The sequence below is a fragment of the Rutilus rutilus genome, assembly GCF_951802725.1.
Source record: "Rutilus rutilus genome assembly, chromosome: 20".
NCBI lineage: Eukaryota > Metazoa > Chordata > Actinopteri > Cypriniformes > Leuciscidae > Rutilus > Rutilus rutilus.
The window spans coordinates 20,940,171-20,967,222 of record NC_140225.1 but is presented as its reverse complement, the minus strand read 5'-3'; the positions used below and the strand labels follow the sequence as shown (position 1 = coordinate 20,967,222).

Genomic DNA, 27,052 nt, shown 5'->3' with positions numbered 1-27,052 from the left:
CAATAAACTCTGTCACATATAATATAGAGAATTGTGCACTGACCTCTATATCTTAAAAAATCTCTTATGCTTAAAAAAGCTCCATTCATTTGATTGAAAATATAGTAAAAAAAAAAGTAATATTGTGAAATATTACTACAAAATAGTTTTTTATTTTAATATATTTAGTATTTATCCGGTGAATTCAAAGCTGAATTTTCAGCATCATTACTCCAGTCTTCAGTGTCACATATGATCCTTCAGAAACCATTCTAATATGCTGATTTTGGGCTCAAGAAAGATTTCTCGTTATTATCAATGTTGAAAATAGTTGTACTGCTTTAATATATTTTGTGGAAACTGATTTTTCTTTTAGGATTCTGTGATGAATAGAAAGTTCAGAAGAATTTGAAATAGAATTATTACTGAATATGAATATTACAGAGGCCACATCACAAGCAGCCACTCACTACGTTGTCTCTGTGTTTGTGTGCAGCACTTATTTGTGGCTCAGACAGGTTTGACTCGACGGTTAGCATTAGAGCTACTCGATAAGATGAACAACCCGGATAATCATCAGTCTCACTTCAGCCAAGGAGATGAAGATGACTTGGAGGTAAAACACATGACTTGTGTGTCTATGAGAGAGAAAGATGGCGAGTTAGTTTCTATGAGTGGGTTGCACCAATAAGGATTAAGCTTAAATCTAGATTAAATCAAGGTTTATCTAATAATTCTGTTGCACCAAACTTTAAACCTTCTTTAAAAATAAGCAGGTTTACATTTAAATCATCATTTTGATCCTGGAGTTAATTTATATTTAAAGTAGATTAACTTTAATCCTGTTGTTCCATAACTTTAAAGGGGTTTATAAAGTAAAACTGCATTGTTTTATCGTTTTTTAATATTTCCTGGGGTGCACTTATAATGTTAGTATGATTTTTACATCAAAAATGGTCATGATTTGGAAATAAAAGGCATTTTTCCTTCCCTGATTTTATCCTCTGATTTGAATGCTCTGTTTAAAGGTGTCTGTATGAGACTTCAGTGAAAACGCCCACTGCTGTGATTGGCTAACATCTTTGCATTTGAAATAGCTAGTATGACGTGGAAATCTCTCAAACTTTTAGCACATTTTTACTATTATAGCTCTCAAGGTTAACTAATCGTGAAAAGTGTTGATTATAGAATTATATTTAGATCTATAGTTTTATATTTATATCGTGGCACGAAAGGTTGCAGTGATGAGCATTGTAGCCGATCACAGAGTTGAGCGCATGAATGCAGTGATCTCATCATTACAACTCGATTTCTGCACTCACGTCATAACTAACAGTGCATACACGATGTAAGTAAGTGATTTGTTGATTATAACGTGAGTTTTGTCGAGAGTCAGGACTCAGTCACTGATAAACTTGCACTGTTTGATTGACAGCTCCAGCGATTGTAAACGGATGATAGCTTTCTATATATAATTTAATCACAGTTTAAACAGCAGATTATTTTCATCCTACTAAGAGAAACAATGTGACAGAGTTTTCCATTTAGTCACTGGTTTGATTTGCTATAAACGATTTTAAAACTAAGTCACTCTGTGAATGCCAGTTGTTTTTTCTTATCTCGGTTGTTTTGTCATAAGTTATGCTGCCATATTACTCCAATAATTGATACTATAAATATATTTCCAGGCTTATGAAATCTATACACACTGCTGCAATGTTTTCACTACCTGCTTGATCAACCCTTTATTCTAAGTGTCTCTCTGCATAGCAGTTTATAAAGCCTTTATCGGCAAAAGCTACTTATGTCAGAGAGAGAGGTTCTAGTGGTCAATAAAGGAGGAAATGGAGTCTTAACATTGTTGCTGTTTATTTACAATGGCGAATCCATCATGTTAATCGTAAATGGAGGTTTTAATCCCAGGATCGGATTTTGTTAATCTGTGTTTAAAATTAAGTTGTGCAACACAACTGGATTTAAAATAAAACCCGGTTGAGTTCAACAAATCCTGAATTAGATTTAAACTAAATGTTATCCTTATTGGTGCAACTGAAAATGTATGTTGGTGTGTGAGAGTTTATGTGCGTAAATATGTGAGCGTTTCAGTGTATGAGTGTTGGTGCATGACTTTAAATGGTAAATGTGTGCGAACAATTGTGTGTGGTATACATATTTTTACCACGTTTCTTTCTCTGGTTCGCAGCCGCTTGCAGAGCGCCACACCATCCGCTCGTCCCACAACAGGAGCTCTCGTGCTGAAAGAACCCAGTCACAGATCAACTGTACGTGAGCGTTTGTCAATCATGATGATGATTGAGTTTCCCGATGTCATGAAAAATAATGTTATTGTCCTTAAAAGATAAACCACCCTCCCTCTGAGGATGTCCTAAATAGAATTATTTAGATTCTAGAAAATGCTAAGTTTTCTTTTATGTTTAGAATGTGGGTTATGGCCAATATTTAGTACAGTCTACCACGTCCTTGCTCAGAAGTCGACGTGTGTTTGACCTTTATTTGTGAACGTGAGACTACAGACCACAATCATAAGTGCCTTCTCTTGGTCTCACTCTGTTCTTGAAGAGAGTTTTAGCTGCTTAGTTCAACTTCAGATAGAACTGCAAGCCTTGAGCCTCCCTGTGGTGGAACATGGTACTACATGTGAGGGCTTCAACTCGAACCTTGTGAAGCAACTCTTGTGCAAAGCATTCCAGTAGAACAGAATGTTAAAGATGAGTGCAGATGGTGACATTTTTCATCTCCGTGTCATGCTGGGTAAATACACTAGTTTGCATTAAAGATTTTTCTCTTGTCTCTGTATTTCAGTTGACAAGCTTAAGTTTGAGCCTCCCCTGAGGAAAGAGACTGAAGCGAGTGCCGAGATGGTGAGAGAAATATCACAGATTGTCCACACATCACTAATATTAATATACACTACTGTTTGAAAGTTTGGGTCAGTAAGATATTTTGTTTTGTTTTTTCAAATGAAATTCAGCTAGAATGCATTTAATTGATCAAAAGAGACAGTAAAACCATTTACAGTGTTACAAAATATTTCTATTTCAAATAAATGCTGTTATATTTTACATTTTCTCTTTATCAAAACATCCTGGAAAAAAAAGAGACTTCTTTCAAAACCAATAAAAACCGACCCCAAACTTTTAATGGTAGTGGTGCGTGTGTGTATATATTTAAATGTATACATGAACTATATATACATACATACACAAACTCCAGAATAATCCTGCACTTCAGTAAGCTTATAGTGTCGTCCTTTAGTACGCTTGAAACCAAACATGTTCCATGCAGAAATCTGCATGAGTAGATTATTTGCACAAGTCATGTGTGCATTGAAACCTGACTGACATGTATTTAAATGAGTCTCTATATCAAACATTTCTTTTTTTTTTTTTTTTTTTCAGGACGTCACTAAAGACAATGATTTCTCCTCCCCCTGGAGCCCGTTTACCGAGGGTCCCATCACCTCCAGGTAACCATTAAAAGTCCTATAAATGACTTTATGAACCGATTTGATTCCTGCTACTGCCATCTGCATGAAAGCGCCTCCAGCAGTCACTTCCCCGTACTGTCTGCGTCATCTCTGTACGCACTTCCTTCTTTCAGCAGCATCTCACATGAGCTCTGCCTGCATTCCCTCTACTTTGACTGTTCTGTTGTTTTCTTTCTTTTCCCCGTTTTCCTTTCCTCTATCCCTTTGTGCACTCCTCTGCTGAAGGAGTCTTCTGAAGAGCGTTGAGGAGGAGTTGTTTATACGGTAAAGAATGGGTTTGTGTAGCTGTTATTTAACGGATCCATAGAAACTTCCACGCAGGGTTTAAAATTAACACTCGCCAAGAGCCCAAATGAGATAAAAATGGGGTTTTAGTAGTAAAAATTATTCATGAAAATGAATGCATGGTGTAAATGATTTATTTATGGGTGATACGTTTTTTTTTTCAATTTCCATCCACCATTGGCAGGTGTGGCAAAAGGTTAATTTTGTGCCCTGATTACACCACACAAAAATTGCAGATTCATCTCTCCCTGGAAACACCTGGGGTTCAGTTTTTTTTCCAACTGTGTACTAAGTAGCCCTTTCTGTCTGTTTCTCTCTCTCTGTCTGTCTCTGAAGAGGGCATTTGGCTCCATTAGAAGATGCTTTTGAGGACGTTGATCTGTAAGTGTGCCACTTTTAATCATTAAACATTGCCTTAAAGAGTTAATTTTCTTCTTGGGCTTGCTCACTTGGGGTTATAAAGCAACATATTCTGTTAAACTAGTATTGAGTAAATATGTGCTGTGAAAATACAAATAATTAATATTCAATTACGAACAAAGAGCAACTAAGTCACTCTCTCTGTGTTTCATCTCCCCTCTCAGTTCGACTCTTAAACAGGGCGTGCCGCCACCTCTGCCTCCTAAGGTAACTATGAGTTTGTGTATAAGCGTACATGGCTATATTTGTATTTGTTGGCATGTTTTTTAAATTCCCATTTGTTTTTGCAATTCTCTTTCCCATCAGCCCTCTCAGGCCCGGTCGAGCAGTGTATCTGACGAGTTTGCTTTGATCGAAGGCTGCCAGACCGTGCGGAGGTTCCCGGGTTCTGATAACGGGCCGGTACCAGTGGCTCGCAGACAAAGCACACCTGAGAGAGGAAGTAAAACAGAACACACCAACTCAGACTACCTGTCTGTGAGCATCAGCAGCCCAGGACTGCTCTCACACACCGCAGACCACGGTAAGACCTCACATACAATCATGTTTACGCAGGGCTGCTGTTTGTGTACTACGCTTATATAGGTGTGTTGGGGGCTATATAGAAGTGTTTTCTAACTGTTTTCTATTTTAATATATTTTAAAATGTAATTTATTCCTGAGTAATTCCATTACTCCAGTCTTCAGTGTCACATGATCGTTCAGAAATCATTCTAATATGCTGATTTGGTGCTCAAGAAACATTTCTTACTATTATGATTCATTTTAAAAGCAGTTGTGCTTCTTGATATTTTTGTGAAAACTTGGTAATGTTTTAATAGTTCAAAAGAAAAAAAGAAAAAGCGTTTATCTTTTGTAACATTATAAATGACTTTAATGTCTTCTAAATCTGTTTTATGCAAACAATTACAAAAAAATGATTGAACGGTATTGTACGTTCAGTTGCATATTATTGCACAATAAATCAACAGTGGGATCAGAATCCCTTGTTTATCGTGGAACCACTTACCAAATATATAAATGGACATGAAATATTGATTTGATAATTTTATGTGAGACCAAGGAGTGATACGAGAGACAGTTTGCTTGCTGAATTATACAGTGTCAGTACTCAACAATATTTGACAACTGAAGTTGACCAATCAGAATGACATATTCCAGACAGTTGTAATAAATAATTAAACCTTTCAAATTTCTCTCTCACTCTATGTAGAGGAAGATTCAGACGGAAGTGTGAACGGAGATGTGTCAAAATCACCTCCCGGTCGTCCCCTGAGGAAAGAGAGAAAAGATTTCCCAGTAAGTGTGTGAGTCTTTGTGGGTGTATGTCCTGTTGAGAGGAGTGTGACACAAGAAGAGAATGTGGCTCCTCTACTCATTTTTTCTGTTTCTTTTTATAGAAACCTGCTATTAACGGCCTACCGCCCACTCCCAAAGTCCTGGTGAGTGACATCATCACACATAACTTATGCTGATTAAATGCTAATATCTGCCCATCTCAATATACAACAGCTGTCTGCTCAGTCCTTTATTTGAATTCTGTGTTATTATAACTGTCATAATCTCACATGTTACCTGTCTGTGTGTCTGTAGATGGGAGCTTGTTTCTCAAAGGTTTTTGATGGTTGTCCTCTTAAAATTAACTGTGCCACTTCATGGATTCACCCAGATACCAAAGGTAAACTCCTGATAACCGATATATGGCTGATACTACATCTGATAATATTTTGTATATATTAAGTTAATCAGTTTTAAATGCTAAAGGAGAATTGAGGCATCACAACATTATAATGTACAGTATTAAAATGATATTGATTTTGAGATTTGGTAAAACTTTTGTTAAATTTACAGTGTTGTTCAATTAAAATTAGTACTTTTTTAAATAAAGTATAAACAGGGTACCCGCGGGGTCTTAAAAGCATTGAAAAAGTCTTAAATTTGATAATCTCAAATTAAGGCCTTAAAAGCCTTGAATTTGGTATACAAAGTCTTGAATTTCGTTACAAAGGTCTTAATTTTTTTTTGCCTTTTCTATGATTAAATTCATACCGTAACAAAATTAGCTGTTACTAATGTAGACTTATTAAAAATTAGTCGCGTAACGTTGAGTGCACCTCGCGCTTCACGTCATAGAAGAACGCGCGAAAGCGCGCGCACCCGTTACGATGGTTACTAATCAGAGCTTTTCTGTTAAAAGAGCATGTTTTCTACCCGGTCTTTTCAGTAGTATCTGGCCACAACCATCCACGCGTGCTCTCTCTACATTGTTGAAGAAGCGCGGATGATCTGAAAACACAGACAAGCTGGAGTTCAGCGATCTTCATTTGAGAATATCTGTCACGAGCCGCTTGCGCTGTTTGTGCGACTAAATCTGCGATCAAAATGCAGGCTGATATACAGCAGTGTTTTTAATGTTGATCATTATGCGAGCAAGAATGCAATGTTTCCCAACTATCCACACGATTTCAAATGTGACATTGATTTTATACAACAGTAAAAAAAAAAAAGAAATTAAAAAAAAGGGTAACATTAAGTGATGTACTAAATTTTAAACAGGCTTATTGCTCTATTTTGCAACAAAATCTGTGGCTTTGACAAAGACAATGAGTTACCGCCACCTACTGGCGATTTTAATATCATATTTTTATTAATATTAAACGTTTTTTAACATTGAATATTTATTGAACATTGTTTTATTTAAAGCATTATTTATTTTTAAAAGTATTATAAAGGTGAAAAATGAAATGGAAAAATCGATTAAATGGGGCAAATATCGTCCCTTAATGGAAAGATGTGACTGCAGTCGTGGAAGAGAGGGGGTACGGCACTCTAAAAAATTGGAGAACTAAGGAAAAGGGATATGTAGAATTGCACAAGTGCTACTGCTAAAGAGTGCAATGTCAATACAGCCTGTTAGCTTAATTTTAATTTCTCATAAGCTTAATCGAATTGGCCTAGAGAGAATAATTATGACATTTTCTGTCTAAAGACTACATATAAAATAGTTACCAAAATTAAAGTAACTGCAGTTTGACTAAAAGTAATGACTAAAAGTTGACAAAAAATGCAAACACATTTCGTCAACTAAAACTATGAAAGGCAGAATGACTCAAATGTGACTAAGACCAATAAGCATTTTCGTCTGAAGATGAAGAGTAAGACTAAATCAAAAATGGCTGCCAAAATTAACATTGGCCTACACACGTGCACGCTACAACGCTGCCGCGTATGTATTAAATATGACTGATAATTTAAATAAAATGTTTTATTTAATTCAAATAGTCTACTTGTACATAATTATTTTTTAGGGTTTAAAATGTATACAGATTTGACATTTTCCCCTCATACTTCTGTCGGAATTGGTACGAAGTTGGCATTGAATTTCATTTGAAATGGTATTAAAAAGGTCTTAAAAAGCCTTGAATTTAAGTTGGAGGATCCTGGGGGTACCCTGATAAAGGATGGGCTGATAATTGTATAATGTTTTTGAAAGAAGGCTCTTACGTCCACCAAGGCTGAGTTTATTTATTCAAATACAGTAAAAACAAAATTATTAAATATTATTACAATGTAAAGTAACTGTTTTCTTTTTTTAATATATTTTAAAACGTAATTTATTCCTGTGATGGTAAAGCTGAATTTTTAGCAGCCATTACTCCATTACTTTTACATCATTTTATAATGTGATTTATAAACAGTTGTGCTGCTTAATATTTTTGTAGAAACTGTGATTTTTCAGAAAGTTCAAATAAACAGCCGTCACTTTTGATCCATTTAATACTGAATTAAAGAATTACAGTTTATAATATAATATTAGCTGATACCAATAAAAAATAAGTAAAACAAAAACAAATTTCAGGCTGTGAACATTACTAATTGTGTTTGGTTGGGTTTTTTAGACCAGTATCTGATATTTGGCACTGAAGACGGCATCTACACTCTGAACCTGAACGAGCTACATGAAGCCACCATGGAGCAGGTACTGTCTAAACTCTTGCGACTCACCTTTACCCTCGACCCCAAATAGACCGGCAGGTCCATGAACTCATAAACTGCTGTGTGGATGTGTTTCAGTTGTTTCCACGGAGATGCACATGGCTGTACATAATCAATAATAATCTGATGTCATTATCAGGTGAGTGAGAGTGATGTGGGAGCAGCTCTTCTGTCTTTCTGTTACTGAGATTCTCTGCAGTACCTACATGATCCCTGTCTGTCTTTCTGTCTCTCTCTGTGTTCACGGCTGATTTTACTGCTTTGCTGGCTCCTCTAATGCCTAAATCACCATAATCAGAAGGTAAAATGTCAAACCTCTGTCTTCTATGGCACACGCTCACACAGCTAATATCACATCATTTCTAGTCTCATTCTTACTCTGATTCTGATTTTGGTTCAACTTGCGTAACTACAGCTCAGCTTTTCTATGTGCAGGGAGTAATGACTATTCATTTCTGTGGGGCATTATTTCCATTCTCACAAGCACAACTGATGAATTATTTCATATCCTGTGTGTAGTCATACCCTGTGTATTGTACGTATTTTATGCGTGGTATCTCTCGTTCAAAGGGAAGACGTTTCAGTTGTATACCCATAATCTGATTGGGCTGTTTGAACAGCTCAGGAAACCTGGACTGGCCACTCAATTCCACACCCACAGATTCCCTGACAGGATACTGCCCAGGTACACAACACACACAGACACACACACACACACACACACACACACACACACACACACAGTTTCTGCACAACATTTTACTGCATATTTGCCATGATCTATAAGCAATATAACATAAAGAAACACTGTGAATGTTGTTAGCCTTTCGGTTTTCTAAAGAAAGTGTTATAAAACTTGTTTTTGGCTTGTTTTAAACCCAAGAAGCAAAAATTGTGTAATACATTTTATGTATTAAAATATTTAAGTGAAAAAGAGGATCAAAAATGTGCCTTGATTTTGTTTAATTAAAAATTATTTATAAAATAATTGGTTACAATTTACAATAAGGTCCCATTAGTTAACGTTAGTTAATGTATTAACTAACATTTACCAACAATTAGCAATACATTTGTTACAGTACTTGATCTTTAATCTTTAGTAATAGTTAATCTTTGTTAGCTTTGGTTCATAAAAATACAGATGTTCTTTGCTAGTTCATTTAAGCTTATGTCCATTTAAATTATATTAACAGATGGAACTTTTGATTTTAATAATGTATTAGTAAATATTGAAATTAAGATTAACTAAGATTATTAAATGCTTTAGAAGTATTTTTCATTGTTAGTTCATGCTAATTATAGCTAATGTTAACAAATGGAATCTTATATATAGACTTATACAGTTATATTTTTATAATTTTATTTATTTATTCATTTTTGTATGTATGTATGCAGTATAGTATATATTTATATATTAAAATAAAGATAATGTATTTTTTTTAAAGTATATTTATATTCATTTCCGTTTTCAATTTTAGCACTTATCATATTTCACTTAGTTTCTAAGGCAACATGTCTACTTTTTCCATCTAATATTTATATTTTATTTAACAATAAGAACACTGGTGTCTGCTTTACAGGAGATTTGCTCTCACCACCAAGATCCCCGACACCAAGGGATGCCACAAGTGTTGCATCGGTAAAGCTTTAAACATGCACTCTAGTACACACCCAAACACACACACACTCGGATTGAGTTTGACCTCCTGCTCTCTTTCTCTCTCTGTCAGTGCGGAATCCGTACACGGGTCACAAGTATCTCTGCGGAGCTTTGCAGTCAGGGATTGTTTTGCTGCAGTGGTACGAACCCATGCAGAGATTCATGCTTATTAAGGTTAGACACGAAGGAAAGTTGTATTAAATCAAGACTGAATAAAGAAAAAAGATGGCATGTTATATTAAGAAGATTTTAAATCTCTCTCTCTCACACACACACAGCACTTTGATTTCCCGTTGCCCAGTCCGCTGCGTGTGTTTGAGATGCTGGTGGTCCCTGAGCAGGAGTATCCTCTGGTGTGTGTGGCGGTCAGTCAGGGCACAGAGCCCGGACAGCTGGTTCGCTTCCAGACCATCAACCTCAATTCCTGCTCGTCCTGGTTCACTGAGGTCGGCTCAGGTATAGCTTACACACAAACACAAACGCGCACGCTTTGCTCTGTTCCTATACCTTGCTGGTGAGAACTGTCAAATGGGCCTAGTAAGCAAAATTATTAATGTGTATTTATCTGGGTATAGGTGGTAACCAGGTTGATACAGTCCATGTGACACAGTTAGAGAGAGACACCGTACTCGTGTGCCTGGACAGTAAGTGACAACTTTGAGCACACGTTGATGAACCTTTTTTCACAAACGTAGCAAATACATTAGCTATTGAAGATTTCCAATGTTGTCTTTCCTCTGTTCTTGTGTGTGTTTAGAGAACGTAAAAATAGTGAACTTGCAGGGAAAGCTGAAGTCTAATAAGAAACTGGCTTCTGAGCTGAGCTTTGATTTCTGCGTCGACTCCGTAGGTGAGAGATTTCACCTCTGCTTTCATCCAGCTGTGACATGCTTTTAGACTGTTATTTAGTATGTGTTTGATGTGTGTGCGTAACCTTCTATATGTGTGTGTTTGTGCCAGTGTGTCTCCAGGACAGTGTTCTGGCCTTTTGGAAACATGGGATGCAGGGGAAGAACTTCAAATCAAATGAGGTAAACACAGACAATAGCACTCTGTCTCTCTTAAACACCTTGAAACAAGACTGATAGGTTTCAGCAAGCTGTAGTAAACTGTCAAATAAAATTAAAGAAATTACATTACTGTTTGGGGATTTAAAACAAAAGACTCGCAAGGATGCATTACATAGATCAAACTTAATCAGACATGATTTCTATTTTTAAATATTGCTGTTTTTGCTGAATCCTGAGAAAATGTATCACGGTTTTCACAAAATGCAACACAACCGTTTCAGCTTTGAAAATAATAATAAATGTTTCTTGAGCATCAAATCAGCATATTAGAATGATTTCTGAAGGTTCATGTGACACTGAAGACTGAGTTATGATGCTAAAAATGTATTTTACTGTTTTTGTTTTTGTTGTGTTTTTGCCAAATAAATGCAACCTTGGTAATAAAAATAGACTTCTTTCAAAAATAACTTGCTGACCCCAAACTTTTGATTGGTAGGTTTATGTAATAAAACTTAATAAATAAAATAATAATTTATGCATTTGGCAGATGCTTTTATCCAAAGCAACTTACATTGCATGATAAGTATGTATTTATTGTATCTGTTCATGCATTCAAACCCATGATATTAATGTTGCTTGCTCTGTTTGATCACAAGCTCTTTAATATCTGTGTGTGTGTGTGTGTGTGTGTGTGTGTGTGTGTGTGTGTGTGTGTGTGTGTGTGTGTGTGTGTGTGTGTGTGTGTGTGTGTGTGTGTGTGTGTGTGTGCACATATGCATTCGTATTGTGTGTGAGATGATGTTTCATGTTTCATGGCTCTATAGCATGTAACAATAAAAGACCAAAGGTCTTCTGGAGGTGAAGCACTGTCTTTATGACATATGATAGTGTGTGAGTGTGTGTGAGACACAGATGACAGGGTGTGATGGATGATGTAAAATTCATGTACAATCAGAAAGCTCCAGCTGGCCAGAGTAATAGATTAAATTATTCAGCTGTTTTTCTCCTCTCTGACTCGACTGAAAAGCCCTCAGCACCTACACCCCTCAAAAGATTGTGTCAGTGTGTGTGTGTGTAGGGTGAGCTTTACAGCCTGCCAGATTGTGCACCTGCTTTGCCACTCATTGTTGTTTTGGAACATGACACGCGTGATATTTTCAGCCATTGTTTAAAGTTTTTCAGATGGGAGTAGTGAGGCACAAATATGCACGAAAAACAAATCTGTTGTAGCATTGCTAATCTGACATTGCAGCCTCCTCATCATAACACTAAAATGCAGATACAGAATAACAGTTTAAACTGACTGTTGTACCATATGCAAATGAAAACTGCAAACCGTGCAGCACAACGCAAATTTGGTGTGTAAGCGAGAAATGGGTGCGAGACTAGCGAAAAGGCGAAACAACGCTTAATGAAATGAAGAAGACTAAATGAGCTGATTGTGGACATGAAGAGTTCTCTAACTGCCGGTAGAGGTGTGTTCACTGTACAGTTATGTCTCTGGGCACTGTTACTTTCCTTTCATAAATTAATTTAGGCTTGGCATTTACAATAAATATTGTTTATATGAACACCACTTTAAGCTATGCTATGCACTGGTATTTTACATTATTTCTGAATGTAATAAATAATAAAATGCAACTTTTTAACACAATTTTGCCCGGTAGTTGGCCGTGGTCTTTGACTATCGTTATTTAGTCTGGTCCACATTGTATTCTGACAAAGATCACAGAGCTAGAAAGAAACAGACCTGGAAAAAAAAATTTATACACATTATTCGTGTTTAAACACAATCATTATTATAACTAGTTCATTGTTATATGATTGTTTGTACCTTTCTGACACGTCTCTATTTACTGTTTATTTATTTATTGTTAAATCTTTGTAGGTTTGTTGTTGAATTCCCAGGAGCATTACAGTTATTTATTATAAATATATACATCTATTCATTTTCAGATGTAAGGAAAAGTACATTTTATTACAATCTCTTTTGTTTTGTTTTGATATGCATAACTGTACAACAGTGTTATAATAGGGGCATTTCATTTGTTTATTAAAGAATTTTTCCACTCGTCTGCAGGTGACACAGGAGATTTCGGACCCAAGCAGAGTTTTCAGACTCCTGGGATCAGACAGGTTAGAACCAGATCAAATCATTTCTGTCTCTCTCTTGCCTTACATCATCACCTTTTTCCCTCTTAATTCTTTTCTCCTGGAAACATTACTCTCCGCTCTCACATCTTCCCAGAAACTCTGCATGTAGTCTTTTGTCTTCCACGCATGCAGTGGACAGAAATAGAGACATGTGGAGGAAAAAAGTCAACAGGGAGAACATGGTGTCCCGGCTGGGCTTGTTTCTATAGTGAGGGAAGCCCTGGGTCAGGTTTATTGGGGGGGACCTGAGCTTTGTGTGACGTACGGGGTTAAATAAGGTCTGTCAATTTAACACCTAGGCTCAATGAGGAGACTTTGTTATGCTGTCCCAGTTGAGCCAGTAGTCTCGTCAACATTGCCACAAAAGAATGAGGAATTTTTTATATATATATATATTAGTGCTGTTAACGTTAACGCATGCAATTTCATTTATTTCAGTTTTAACACACTAAAAATATTTTAACTGTCATCCTTTGGCTAGCCTTACATTATATAATGATCATGCTCTTATTCATGCAAATATTTTTAAACCATTAAAGTGTGACAAGACAAAAGAAAACGCGCTGTCTATGAATGCCCTGACACACACACACACACACATGATGCATAGAAAGACGCACGCCAGAATCGAGTTCTCTTTCGTGCTTGAACGACCAATAACACAATCAGTTACGCCGAAATGTCTGTTTTGTCTAGTATCCTCATAAGATACTAGAGTATCTAGTCACTTAATTTAAAAGTTGTTATATTTGCCACTGTAATGTTGAATTGCTATACTTAATGTTTAAAATTGGAAGAAAAAAATGTACATACTGGCCTTAATTGTGAAATGATTACATTATAAAATATATTTAAAAGTTTTTTTAATCGTGAATTTTTTTTTGATTAATCTAGTAAATTTTTTTTAATCGATTGACAGCGCACACACACACATGTATATATATTGTGTGTGTGTGTGTATATATATATATATATATATATATATATATATATATATATATATATATATATATATATATATATATATGTGTGTGTGTGTGTGTGCTTTTGCTTTTAAGTAAAATATAGAAAGAGTATTGCAATAAAAGTAATTTTTCTCCTTAACCTCTTACTGTTTCTGTTGCCTAAGCATAGAATAACTAAAAACACTGATGTGCCAAGCCATCAGAACCGAACCGAAAACCGCGGTTAAAAACCCGAGATATCTATTGAACCGTGGGCTAACTGTATTGTTGCATCCCTAATTGACACCACATACACAATGGCCTTGTACGACCCCAAGACCCTCTTTAGCACATTCTGTCTCTCTCTTTCACTCTCCCTCTGAGATCTCCATATTTTATTTACACTGGTAGTGCCAGGCTGGTGTCTGTGTGCTGTAATTTCATCTGTCGCCTGCTGCTGAGGACACCACCATCCTCACGCAACCCCTCTACGTTCGCATAATCATGGCTTTCTTCCACCCTTTTACACACATCTCCTGTATATGATACGTGTTGCTTCTGACAAGTGTGTGTGTGTGTTAATATTTGTGGGCTTCTGTGCATTTTAGGGTTGTTGTTTTGGAGAGCCGGCCTACGGATAACCCTACCGCTCTCAGTAACCTCTACATCCTGGCTGGTCATGAGAACAGTTATTAGCTCCACCTCCTTCAGCCATTCAGGCACGCTGCACCTGGAGCCGTTGCAGGAACGGCACCGATGCGGGACAACCACAGCTGAGCTGATGAGCAGACTGTGTTTAGTGCTAAATCTCACTGCAGCCTTATGTCATACACCGCCCAGCGCCAGAAACCCCCGGACTTCTCAACACTTCAGGCATTCAAAATCAAATATCATGCAGTTCTACAGCAGCCAGTCAGATTTGTGCAAATCAAGCAAAGCAGTCGCCAGAACTGCAATAGTGTTCTGTATTCAATACTAATTTTTTTTTTTTTTTAACCCTATTAAATGTAATCATTCTAAACATTTAAAAAACATTAAAGCTGCAAAGATTAGATCATTGAGCAAAGAGCGTTGCTGCTCAAAAAGTGCCATATAAGGGAATGGTTTTATTAAACGTAACTAACTTGGGAGGTTTTGTGTTAATGTGGATTTAAAATGTCAGGTTTTCATGCCAGCTAATGGGGAGAGTTTTGGGAGAGTGAGTGAGTGTTATTTATTCAGCAGAGTCGTGTGAGTGAAGCATCTCGCCCTCATGTTACTGAGTGAATATTTTTCTGCTGCAGGTCATTTTATCCTTGTTTTTTTTTAGCTCTTATTTTCTCCAGCTGAGTAATATTTTAAAATATCAGTTATCTCTTTTAAAAGCAACTTTAATTCAATACTTGCACCATGTAAGCACTTTTGTACATGATCTTTTTATATTTAAAAATGACAAAACATGGGAGATGCGAGGTTACTGTGATATCTCAAGTGTTTCCGTTGCTTTAGGTTTATGTATGTAGCTTTTGTAATAAAAAGGCAGTTTTTAACACTTTGGGATGTTTTTGATTATTTGTGAAAGTCATTTCAGATAAGATCTCCACACAAATATAGTGAAAGCCTCTTAAAACCAACATGTTTTGACATGCTCACTAGGAAAAAAAACGTTGTGTGTGGTCTGATTATTGTTTGTAATGGGCAGGGTTCTATTTTTGTTGTCGTTCTAATTAATTCAAGTACACTGATATACCCAGAAGTACTTTTTACAAGTTTATAGTGTAGTGTGTGATCAACTAAGGGAGTTTGTTCTTACACCTTTCTCAATAACAAACAAAATCTCTTGCGGATATGTGTGTGCGAGACAGTGTTTGAAGGTATAGTTCATCCAAAAATGAAAATTCTGTCATTTACTCATGCTCAGGTAGTTCCAAAAACTGTATGAGTTTCTTCTGCTGAACACAAAAGTACATATTTTGAAGAATGTGGGTAACCAAACAGTTGTGGGGCACCATTGTCTTCCATGGTATGAAAAAAAAAATTCAATGGAAGTCAATGTCATCAACCGTTTGGTTTCAAACATTCTTCAAAATATCTTCCTTTGTGTTTAGCAGAACAAAGACATTTATACAGGTTTGAAACAACATGAGGGTGAGTAAACGGTGACAGAATTTTTATTTTAGGGTGAACTATCCCTTTAACAAAACTTTTATCTGCGTGCACGTCACCACGCGCTCGCTTGCACTGTTGGGTATGTGGAGGTTGAAAAAAAGACTGCGTTGTATTTGATTTGTCCTCGGATGAAGGGATTTACGGTCCCACTGCTCTCGGCTCGTAAATGACTGGTCTGAGGTCAGCTCTTGAGGATTGTTTCGAGCTTTTATCGTGTTGCTGTGCAGACTGAAGCGCGCGCAGAGTGGAGGCGGAGTTTCGACTCGGTTTCTACGGCGACTGGCCGCTTGTAAATAGCGTGTTTTCTTCTCCATGCGAACTCAAACACATTCTTGTTGTACGCGGACACACGGCTGCATCTGTCGTCAGATTCACTCAACACAAACTTCTCCGCTTTTGTGACACATTTCGATCTCAGGAAGTTGCGCTTTGTGTACGCTTTTATTTTTTAATCGTAAATCAAATATTTGGATGAGACATTGGAAGGTAAGCTCTCTCTCTCTCTATTACATAATAAGATGTGTATTGTATTTTTTTTTTTTTTTTTTTTTATTCTTTTATTCTTCTTGGTAACTAGAACTGATCTTGACCACAATCATGTTACATAACAGTAAGACTTCAGTTACTCAAAATACATATTGTCATATAAACTTCCAAGAAATTATTTCAGAAATAAAATTCAGTGGCCAGCTGATGTTTGCCTAAAAAAATAGTATGAGGAATTAAGTTTGTTGTCTCTTCCTTCAAGGGGCTCACAACACTGTTATTTTGTATAAAGGCAAGGGGCCCAGAACACTATGTTGGTAACTTTTTTTTAAAATGTCCTTGTTTTTACAAGTTACATGTACTTAGTTGTACTTATTTTTGTAATTACACTGTAACAGGGACACCTTAAAAATGTTACTGGAATTTTTTTTTTTTTTTTTTTTTTTAACCTATATCCCTGTATGTCATTTACAAGCCTCATATTTGGCTCCAGGTGTTTTTTTTTTTGTTTTTTTTACATTTAGATCAATATCAAGGTGAAACAGTATCTTAAGTGTGTTCTGCTGGTGTCACAGAGATGGAGAAGTATGAGAAGATCAGTAAGATTGGTGAAGGCTCGTACGGCGTCGTGTTCAAATGCAGGAATAAAGACACCGGACAGATCGTCGCCATCAAGAAGTTTGTAGAATCTGAGGATGATCCCATCATTAAGAAAATAGCGCTCAGAGAAATCCGCATGCTGAAGGTAAATGCTCAGTCTGACCCTGCGGGAATAATCCCAGTTTAAACCAGCCTAAGTGGTTTGCTGGTCTTAGCTGGTTTAAGATGGTTCCCCAGCCTGGGCAAGCTGGTTTCTTAGGATGGCCAGTTATTAAATGCCCAGAACCCCTTTAAAACTAGCCAAAAGACTGTAAGACCAGCAAATCTGTTTAGGCTGGTTTAAGATTTACTATCACCATTTGTACATTTGAAGAATAGTATTAGCAGTATTTTTGTCTCATTAGTCAGCATGTGGCAGTAGGATGTTTCAGTAATCAGTGTCTGGAGCTCTTGTGTGATTTCCAAACTCTTTCCTTTGAGCTGAGAGCAAAGCTGTGGCCCTTTGAAGATCTGACATGTCAGCCAACACTGGCTTACCAATTAATTTCACTCTGTTATGCATGAAGGGATGGATGGATGAATATTCTTGTTGTTCCCTTCCCCTCCCTTGAGGGTATTTTTATTATTATTTGGTCAGTCATGATAGCAGGCAGTTATACTGTACCACAGATTTTGGTCCATTTATTTGACTTTAAATGTGTAAAAATGTGTGGTTTTGTTTTTCTCTAAACGTAGTGCCAATTTATTCTAAGTTCGTAAGTAAGTTAATGTTTGTATGTTTAATGCAGCTGGGGTGGATGATGACCTAAAGCTTTTTTATATATGTTTTCATTTTCATTTAATTTTTAGTTTGTCATTTATGTGCTTATGTCATTTTTTTTTAATAATTCTATTTAGCTTTATTTTTATTTCAATTTTAGTTTTAGTAATTAGTAATTTAGTAAAGTAGTTAGACTCAATTATATTATATTTTATTTTATTTGAGCTGTATTTCATTTTTTTTTAAATAGGTTTAGTTAACAATAACAACACTGATATGGGGTGTGCTTGTCATCTATCTATAAATTACAGAAACGTCTGTCTGTCTGTCTGTCTGTCTGTGTGTGTGTGTGTGTGTCTGTTAACCGCATATCTCTCGAACCGTTAGTCCGATGGATTTCAAAATCGACAGGTGTCTTGCCACGGGCATGAGTAAGTGCAGTGCCAAGTTTGATGTTGTTTGGATGAGAAATGCAAAAGATATCGTTAAATATATCATTTTTTATAAGGTTGTGGTTTAAAGGGATACTCCACTTTTTTCGGAAATATGCTCATTTTACAACTCCCCCAGAGTTAAACAGATGAGTTTTACCGTTTTAGAATCCATTCAGCCGAACTCCGGGTCTGACGGTACCACTTTTAGCATAGCTTAGCACAGATCATTGATTCTGATGAGTCCAGTAGCATTTCTTTCAAAATGACCAAAGAGTTTCAATATTTTTCCTATTTAAAACTTGACTCCTCTGTAGTTAAACCGTGTACTAAGATCGACGGAAAATGAAAAGTTGCGATTTTCTAAGCCTATATGGCTAGGAACTACTCTCATTCCGGCGTAATAATCAAGGAACTGTGTGGCTGTACCATGGGTGCAGCAGGCGTAATGATATGACGCAGCGCCTGAAAATAGTCCCCAGCTCGGTAACTTCTTCCAACGTGACCGGGACTAAGTTTGTCTAACCTATTAGACCAGGGGTGTCCAAACTCAGTCCTGGAGGGCCACTGTCCTGCAGAGTTTAGCTCCAACCCCAATTAAACACACCTGAACCAGATAATCAGACCTTGATTATCTGGTTCAGGTGTGTTTAATTGGGGTTGGAGCTAAACTCTGCAGGACAGTGGCCCTCCAGGACTGAGTTTGGACACCCCTGTATTAGACCTATTTTCAGGCGCTGCGTCATATCACTACGCCTGCTGCACTCATGGTACGGCCGCACAGTTCCTTGATTATTACGCCGGAATGAGAGTAGTTCCTAGTCATATAGGCTTAGAAAATCGCAACTTTTCATTTTCCGTCGATCTTAGTAACACGGTTTAACTACAGAAGAGTCAAGTTTTAAATAGGAAAAATATTGAAACTCTTTGGTCATTTTGAAAGAAATGCTACTGGACTCATCAGAATTAATGATCTGTGCTAAGCTATGCTAAAAGTGGTACCGTCAGACCCGGAGTTCGGCTGAATGGATTCTAAAACGGTAAAACTCAACTGTTTAACTCTGGGGGAGATGTAAAATGAGCATATTTCCGAAAAAAGTGGAGTATCCCTTTAAAAATAAACATTCTGACATTAGAGGGTTGTATCGGTCAAAGAAGCCCCGAGAAGGTTGTGGTTTAAAAATAAACATTCTGATATAAACACTCTGTCAGCTACACTGTTTACTTCTGAATATTATAGTTTGGTTCCAGAACGTGATAAATCCATTTTGATTAATTTGAGTAAAAATGTGTTTTCTTTACCAAGAAAGTGGCAAGATGAAAACCACTATTTTCTGTTTAAAACTTTCACATAGCATCTTTAGGTTATAATAACATAACAAATTCAAATCTTTTTTTCCCCAAAAATGCAATAATTTTCCTCAAAAAATGCAATAAATTCATGACACTTTTTTTTTTTCAAATAAAATTGTCACTGAACTTTTGCTGTGTAATTGTAACAATGAGCACTCAAACACACCAAACCAACAATTACTAAAAACACACACAAAAACTGATTTTTCACGGGTATTTTGCACTAGTCAATATGAAATGCATATAATAAGACATGAAGCTGCTTGTTTAACATGTAAACACACACTTAAAGGGATAGTTCACCCAAAAATGAAAATTGTCATACTTTTTTCCAAACCTGTATGAGTTTCCTCCTCCTACTCAACACAAAAGAAGATATTTTAAACATTGTTGGTAGTTGAGGGTAGCCATTGACTTCCATAGTAGGAAATATAACCAATGGGTGCTGTCAACTGTCTGGTTACCAACAAGGTTTAAAATATCTGTTTTTGTGTTGAACAGAAGAAGGAAACTCATACAGGTTTGGAACAACATTACATGAGGGTGAGTAGGCTACCGTAAATATCCGGCCAGTCCCTTTAATCAAATGTAGGCCTACACATTAAGGGCCAGATTTACTAACATCTTGCGCCAGCGCAAACCCTCTTTTGGCGTTAAAAAAGTACTGTAAGGAAGAATTTACTAAAGACACGCAATGAAAAATTAGCGCTGAAAAGGCGTGGACCGTTCTTTTTGCGGCGTTTGTAGGAGTTTCCCTTTCAGGCGCAAACTTTATCGAATGAGATTGTGTAAATGAATCACGCAAAGTGATTTACTAAGGTTTGAGTTCGTCATTAACCGTCCAAAAAATTACGTCTTAAACCAGACACTAACTGGTAGATTGCGTTGGTCATTTAGGAAACGATCTGACTGCGTCGGTGTTCTTTAATGTGCAGAACTTTCCACTCCCATCGGCGCTGTTTTGGAATTGCGCTCTCACGCTAATTTGCCCTGTTTAGTAAATCTGCCCCTAGGTAGGGTCCAAAAGTCTCAGACAGCATTGTAAATATGGACGTTTTATCATTTGAGCTGTGCAGGTATATGCAGGAGTATTTGGTCACTAGATTTGTGACATTGTCCATGTGAACTCTTCTGTACAGAGTATCTTATGTTTTTTCTTCCATTGAAGCACAAGATGTTCATCTCTAATGCTGGAGAACATTATCATCACGTTTTACACCAAATTGTGGCGTTCATTTTTAAAGCAAGGGTGGCAAACTAAATACTAAGATGTTTGGAAAAACTTGATTAAATCAGAATTAGATAAGAAGCATTTTCACTTGGAGTCTTGGACGTTTTGGATATATTTCCTCCACATATATATCCTAATTTGTGCTTTACATTGTGTGTGTAGCAACTGAAACATCCAAACCTTGTGAATCTGATGGAAGTGTTCAGAAGAAAGAGAAAACTGCACCTGGTGTTTGAGTACTGCGACCACACTGTCCTAAATGAGCTGGACAGATACCCACGAGGGTGAGAACACACAAACACACACACACACACACACATACATACACATGCAGACACATCTATAAAACAGCTCTGTGTTTCTCACACTAACAGACATATTGTTTTTGTTGCTATGACACCCAGCATGTCTTTAGTGGAATGTTTACAGCAGGATGCATTTGCCCTCTGTGGTGCACTTGACTAAGACGCTGTTAAACATTTAACAACATTTAACTCTTTCTGCCGTCCTCTTGATTTACGAGTCAAGAACCAACAAATCTCACACAAAAAGATCACTTGTACATGCACATACACACTGAACCTTATAGGGTTAGTGTGGAGTTCAGAAGGAGGGTTGAGATAGACAGAAGGGGCAGTGAAGAATGAATAGTTAATGGTATAGTTCACTCAGAAGTGAAAATTGTCATTTCGGTCCTTTCGTTCATCTTCGGTAGACAAATTAAGATCTTTTTGATGAAATCTGAGATTTCTGTCCCTCCATTGTCTACGTAACTGACACTTTGACGATTTTCATAAAGAGATCGTAAAACTAATCCATTTGAATTGAGCGGTTAAGTCAAAATTTTCTGAAGAGACATGATCACTTTATATGATGAACAGATTGAATTTAGGCTTTTATTCACATACACATTCATCAACACACATCAGTTGTGGTAAACGGAAGCTCAAGCATGTTTGCTTGACGTACGAGAACAATTGCGGTTCAGTCTTGTGTTACACAGCAGTTTGAGCTTCTGCAAGAACCAATGAGTTTCATTCTCATGTTATGTAGCAGTTTGAGCTTCTGCAAGAACCAGTTCATTCTTGTGTTACGCAGCAGTTTGAGCTTCTGCAAGAACCAATAAGTTTCATACTCATGTTATGTAGCAGTTTGAGCTTCGGCAAGAACCAGTTCATTATCGTGTTACGCAGCAGTTTGAGCTTCTGCAAGAACCAGTTCATTCTTGTGTTACGCAGCAGTTTGAACTTCTGCAAGAACCAATGAGTTTCATTATCGTGTTACGAAGCAGTTTGAGCTTCTGCAAGAACCAGTTCATTCTTGTGTTACGCAGCAGTTTGAGCTTCTGCAAGAACCAATGAGGTTCATTCTTGTGTTACGCAGCAGTTTGAGCTTCTGCAAGAACCAATGAGGTTCATTCTTGTGTTACGCAGCAGTTTGAGCTTCTGCAAGAACCAATGAGGTTCATTCTCGTGTGTCAAGCAGGTTTGGTTGAGCTTCTGTTTATGTTCGCTGATCAAAGTTTATATGTGAATAAAAGCCTAAAGGAAATCTGTTCATCATATAAAAGCGATCAAGTCTCTTCAGAAAATTTGGACTAAACCGCTCCATTCATATGGATTCGTTTTACGATCTCTTTATGAACTTTTTGAAGCGTAGTAGTAGTTGTGTAGACTGTCAACAGAGGGACAGAAAGCACTGAGATTTCATCAAAAATATCTTCATTTGTGTTCCAAAGATGAATGAAAGTCTTACGGGTTTGGAACGGCATGAGGGAGATTAATTAATGACAGAATTTTCATTTTTGTGTGAATGTAGAAAAGTAGAAAATGAGGTTTGTGTTCCTGTAACTGCATTGTGATGCTTTTGTGTGTGTGTGTTCACTCAGTGTTCCAGAGCACATGGTTAAAAGCATCATCTGGCAAACACTTCAGGCTGTGAACTTCTGCCACAAACAAAACGTAAGAATTTCAAACTTGTTGCCGCTCTCTCCCTCTCTTATCTTCTCAACAGTATTATTTTCTCAGAGTTAATTAAAAAAGGTATAAAATATAAAGGCAGCTGCATTTATACTGGTTAAGAAAAGTGCCATATTATAAAGACATAATATTGTTTCTAAAGTTAAATAATTAGCTTTTTAATTTTTTACCTGTATTAAACCAAGTTATTACAATCTTATCTGGAATTTTCTTTTGTAATGTTAAAAAATATTTTCTTTACTAAAATTCATATTGTAAGTCAATAATGTTAACTGACATTTACAAATTATTATATTATTTTATGTTATTCATTCAAAATGTATATTATATATTTTGTTCATTTAGTCTAGAAATAAACGCTTTTTATTTATTTATTTTTAAATGCAATTACAAATCTAGTATAATGTAATACCAAATTTTAAAAATCTGGATGCGGCAACTATGTAATTGTATCTGACACTTGTTTTAGTAGACCTCCAACATCATTTGCCTTGAACTGTATATTTGTTTCATGAGCAGTCAAGTATGATAATAATAGTGAAGTGATGATGATGTTATAAAGGTACGCGTTCAAGCCATGTCGTAATTACCATAATTCACGTGGTACTAGAAGTAGAAATTTACTGAGCGCTATGACTTGTCCCACGTGGCTGCTGTACCACCTGACCACTGCAGATTTAAGGTGTGTTCGACTTGAAGCAGCGCTGTTTTACCGTTTTATTTACCGTAATTACGACATGGCGTGAACGCAGCATAATAACATTAATTACCAGAAGAGGCGGGATCCAGATCCAGCCACTCCAGAATTGCACCTATTTAAGTGGTTCCACCAGTTTTCAGTCAGTTTAATATTAGTAATTCGTCTTAAAACATCTGATCTAAAAACAATATTAAGGCAGTGGTTCTCAACTCTGGTCCTGGGCACCGCTCTACACATTTTGTATGTCTTCTTTATTTACCCATATATTAAGTTGGGTATCATGAGCTTTTTAGAAAAGATCTCCACAAACTGAAGTGTGTGTGTCAGATAAGAGAGACATACAAAATGTGCTGAGCGGTGGGTCCCCAGGACCAGAGTTGAGAACCACTGTTTTAAGAGACTCAGATTGATTTAAAAATGTGTGTTTCAGTGTATCCACAGAGACGTGAAGCCTGAAAATATTCTCATCACCAAGCATCAGGTCATCAAACTCTGCGACTTTGGCTTTGCCAGGATCCTCAGTGCGTGCAGTCCATACACTTAAACCACACACACTCTGCACCTTCACCGTTTCATTCATCTAATGGCTCACTCTTTTTTTCAGCGGGTCCATGTGATTATTACACGGATTATGTAGCGACGCGGTGGTACAGAGCTCCAGAACTGTTAGTGGGAGACACACAGTACGGCCCGCCAGTGGACGTCTGGGCAGTGGGGTGTGTGTTTGCAGAGCTGCTCTCTGGCGCCCCCTTATGGCCGGGCAAATCTGATGTAGACCAGCTGTATCTGATTAGGAAAACTCTGGGTAAAAGACACACATGTGACTCTGGCTGTTTATATTATGTGTGAATAGATGCATGACATGAATGCATTTTTTTTTCGTGTTGTTGTGTTCATAGGCGAGTTGATTCCTCGACACCAGCAGGTGTTCAGCACTAACCAGTTCTTTAGTGGAGTTTGTGTCCCTGAACCACAGGAGACGGTATGATGATTATTAACTTTTCATTCAGCATAAGTTCATTTCTAGAGGTCTAGAAAGTAAACGCACTCTACATGTGTCTTATGCACAGGAGCCTCTTGAACTGAGGTATCCAAACCTGTCGTACCAGGCACTGAGCCTCATGAAGGTCAGTTAAACACACACACACACCCTATTCATTCAGAAGTCTACTATGCACTCAGAACCAGTACCAGCACCTCTCTGTCTGTCTTAGGGTTGTCTGCAGATGGATCCGGCTGAAAGGTTGTCCTGTGAGCAGTTACTAGAACAGCCATACTTTGACAGTTTGCGAGAGGAGAATGAGAGTGCGACACGTGAACTGGACCGAAAGAGACGCATACGCCAGCCACGCAAACACCTGCCTCCTGGGGTCTGTTGCCATGACTACAACACTCACACCTAGGGCTGGGCCGTATGACCCTTATAGTGTGCGTTGATAGTTTGAGCTGTTGAATTTATTGTATTTTTTACATTTTGTAGATTTAAGTAGAAAGTGAGAAAACCAAAAAAAAAAAATCCAGTATTTTGAGACAAAGGTCTTCTTAATGATTTTCTGTTTTGTTCAAGCTAATTAAAGCGACCGGTTTTAGGAACGGAAGAACATTTAAAAGTATAGTATTTGGTGTAAAAGACGCCCCCTGCTGTTGGGGCGAAAGGCACAATAATTGACATCATAAACAGCTGACTTACTTTTGTTGACATGACATGGTTAGATTCAGATGGTAAATATCATACATTAAGTTGGTTGTCCACCTTAGAGATAATCACCATATTTATAATGAAACCATCATATTTAAAAAATATGATATTAATCATTAATAATTTATTGTTACTACTGTAAATCTATATTAAATTATTATGCTATCTCCTTCAATGCCTTCAGATTTTTTACTTTTAAAATAATTTTGTTTCTGTATTTTTAAAATATATTTTTATATTAACATTTTAATGACAGTATATTTATTGAACAAAAATAAACCGAATATAGTTTTATATATAGTAACTTTGCTAAAGTTATTGTTTTAAACAAGTATTAACTTAGACATTATTAAAATCTATTTTAGCTGAAGTATTTGTATAAATAATGTGTGACTGATAATAAGAAGAAATGTTTCTTGAGGAGCAAATGATGCTGAAAATTCAGCTTTACTATCACAGGAATAAATTACATTTTATAATATATTACCAAAATAACATCTGTTATCTTAAATTGTAATTATATTAAAAATTATATTACTGTATTTCTGATCAAATCTTGGTGGACATAAAGAGAATTCTTTCAAAAACATTTTTAAAAAGCCCAAACTTGTGAACTCTTTTGGGAATATTTCTTTCTTTATTTTCACCCAAAAATAACTATATTGTGAAATAAACCGTTAATTTAAAATGGCTTCATAAAACATTTTGTCATACTGCCCATCCCCACTCTCACTCTCATAGAAATCCCTGGTTTATTGAAATATTTCAAATGCCCGTTCTCTGTCTGTGTAGTATCTGCCTCAGTTGGCCAGCAGCACTGTCTTCCCAGCCGTGGAGAACAGAAAATACTACAACAACCTGCGCAAATTCAACTGTCATCTGCCCAACATATGATGGACGCCGACTCATCAGGAACCCGAGAACCGAGCGTCCACCTCCCAGCTGGTGTGTGAGATAGACAAAGGGCTCTGCTCTGCCTGTAGAACAATGATGTCACACTGCCAAAGCAAAGACTCACAGAGGCATTTCTGTAATATGTAAAATGACAACAGCAATAATAATAGCTTTAAAATCGGATGTTGTGCTGTGCTTGATAGTTTGATTAGAAACTGACATCAGTGCTGTAGAAGAGTTTGCTCTGTGGGACAGATTTTTTTTTTTTTAACCTCTATTATCAGATATTTTTCTTAATTATAAACGCTAATGATGCTTCATGTATGTTTGAAGTGTGTATATATGACAATAATTTGTAGAAACGTAACCAGGTGCAAAACAGAATCTGCAGACTTCTCTGTGGAGGAAGACTCTGGAATTCTGCAGAATGCATTTTTTCGTAAAAAGTGTAAAACGGAGTTGTGAGTTGCTGAAAGCAAATTAGCCAAAATATTTAAGAAATGAACTTTGAGGATGTGTAGAACTTGTAGAGAAATCTGTGGCTCTTTCTGTGTGTTCCTGGACATAACCCTGTGTTTTGTTTGACATTTATTACCCCATTGTGGACATAATGATCTTTATTGTTGCCTTTACGACTGGTGCTACTAATTGAGCCACTGTCTCGCACCAAATGCCAAATTCGAGAGACATGATTCGCAAACGTGTTTTTTTGAGTTGAGATGTATAGATGTAAAATCAAATCGTTTTTGTTTGTTTTCAGACTAAATCATTAAAGATCTTTCTGCAACATATATTTGTTTCTACAGCTTTTTCAT

At 36.8% G+C, this 27,052-nt stretch overlaps 2 protein-coding genes across 4 annotated transcripts in view; both read left to right on the top strand.

The window, feature by feature from the left end:
• Nucleotides 1-15,490, top strand: part of map4k5 (mitogen-activated protein kinase kinase kinase kinase 5) — a 33,189-nt gene extending 17,699 nt beyond the window's left edge. Inside the window, exons 13-33 of one of the 2 annotated variants that reach the window (XM_084391254.1) lie at nucleotides 476-595; nucleotides 2,183-2,261; nucleotides 2,803-2,861; nucleotides 3,399-3,466; nucleotides 4,109-4,153; nucleotides 4,357-4,399; nucleotides 4,499-4,715; nucleotides 5,406-5,491; nucleotides 5,593-5,634; nucleotides 5,786-5,870; nucleotides 8,092-8,171; nucleotides 8,267-8,327; nucleotides 8,759-8,873; nucleotides 9,769-9,827; nucleotides 9,919-10,022; nucleotides 10,127-10,304; nucleotides 10,424-10,492; nucleotides 10,606-10,698; nucleotides 10,809-10,879; nucleotides 12,939-12,994; nucleotides 14,565-15,490. In XM_084391254.1, the coding sequence (XP_084247380.1) occupies nucleotides 476-595; nucleotides 2,183-2,261; nucleotides 2,803-2,861; nucleotides 3,399-3,466; nucleotides 4,109-4,153; nucleotides 4,357-4,399; nucleotides 4,499-4,715; nucleotides 5,406-5,491; nucleotides 5,593-5,634; nucleotides 5,786-5,870; nucleotides 8,092-8,171; nucleotides 8,267-8,327; nucleotides 8,759-8,873; nucleotides 9,769-9,827; nucleotides 9,919-10,022; nucleotides 10,127-10,304; nucleotides 10,424-10,492; nucleotides 10,606-10,698; nucleotides 10,809-10,879; nucleotides 12,939-12,994; nucleotides 14,565-14,652 (1,818 nt within the window). In that variant the 3' untranslated portion in view covers nucleotides 14,653-15,490. Of the gene's footprint in view, nucleotides 1-475; nucleotides 596-2,182; nucleotides 2,262-2,802; nucleotides 2,862-3,398; nucleotides 3,467-4,108; nucleotides 4,154-4,356; nucleotides 4,400-4,498; nucleotides 4,716-5,405; nucleotides 5,492-5,592; nucleotides 5,635-5,785; nucleotides 5,871-8,091; nucleotides 8,172-8,266; nucleotides 8,328-8,755; nucleotides 8,874-9,768; nucleotides 9,828-9,918; nucleotides 10,023-10,126; nucleotides 10,305-10,423; nucleotides 10,493-10,605; nucleotides 10,699-10,808; nucleotides 10,880-12,938; nucleotides 12,995-14,564 lie in introns of both variants that reach the window. The other variant, XM_084391253.1, reaches the window with a different exon arrangement.
• A 683-nt stretch (nucleotides 15,491-16,173) lies between these two features.
• cdkl1 (cyclin dependent kinase like 1 (CDC2 related kinase)) lies at nucleotides 16,174-27,028 on the top strand. 2 transcript variants are annotated; one of them, XM_084391740.1, is made up of 10 exons: nucleotides 16,174-16,590; nucleotides 17,166-17,335; nucleotides 21,128-21,249; nucleotides 22,854-22,926; nucleotides 24,075-24,165; nucleotides 24,249-24,449; nucleotides 24,544-24,626; nucleotides 24,715-24,771; nucleotides 24,859-25,014; nucleotides 26,136-27,028. In XM_084391740.1, exons 2-10 carry the CDS (start codon nucleotides 17,168-17,170, stop codon nucleotides 26,235-26,237), a joined length of 1,053 nt encoding a protein of 350 aa, XP_084247866.1. In that variant the 5' UTR covers nucleotides 16,174-16,590; nucleotides 17,166-17,167; the 3' UTR covers nucleotides 26,238-27,028. The 2 variants fall into 2 exon arrangements, with proteins under 2 accessions (XP_084247866.1, XP_084247867.1); XM_084391741.1 differs by having other exon boundaries at nucleotides 17,115-17,335.
• Nucleotides 27,029-27,052: the final 24 nt, after the last annotated feature.

What these genes read in the sequence shown, in the direction of transcription:
- cdkl1 (XM_084391740.1), top strand. Translation starts at nt 17,168, where the DNA reads ATGGAGAAGTATGAGAAGATCAGTAAGATTGGTGAAGGCTCGTACGGC. An exon ending in GAGAAATCCGCATGCTGAAG is followed by an intron (nt 17,336 to 21,127) that starts GTAAATGCTCAG and finishes TTGTGTGTGTAG; the next exon opens with CAACTGAAACATCCAAACCT. An exon ending in GCAAACACCTGCCTCCTGGG is followed by an intron (nt 25,015 to 26,135) that starts GTCTGTTGCCAT and finishes CTGTCTGTGTAG; the next exon opens with TATCTGCCTCAGTTGGCCAG.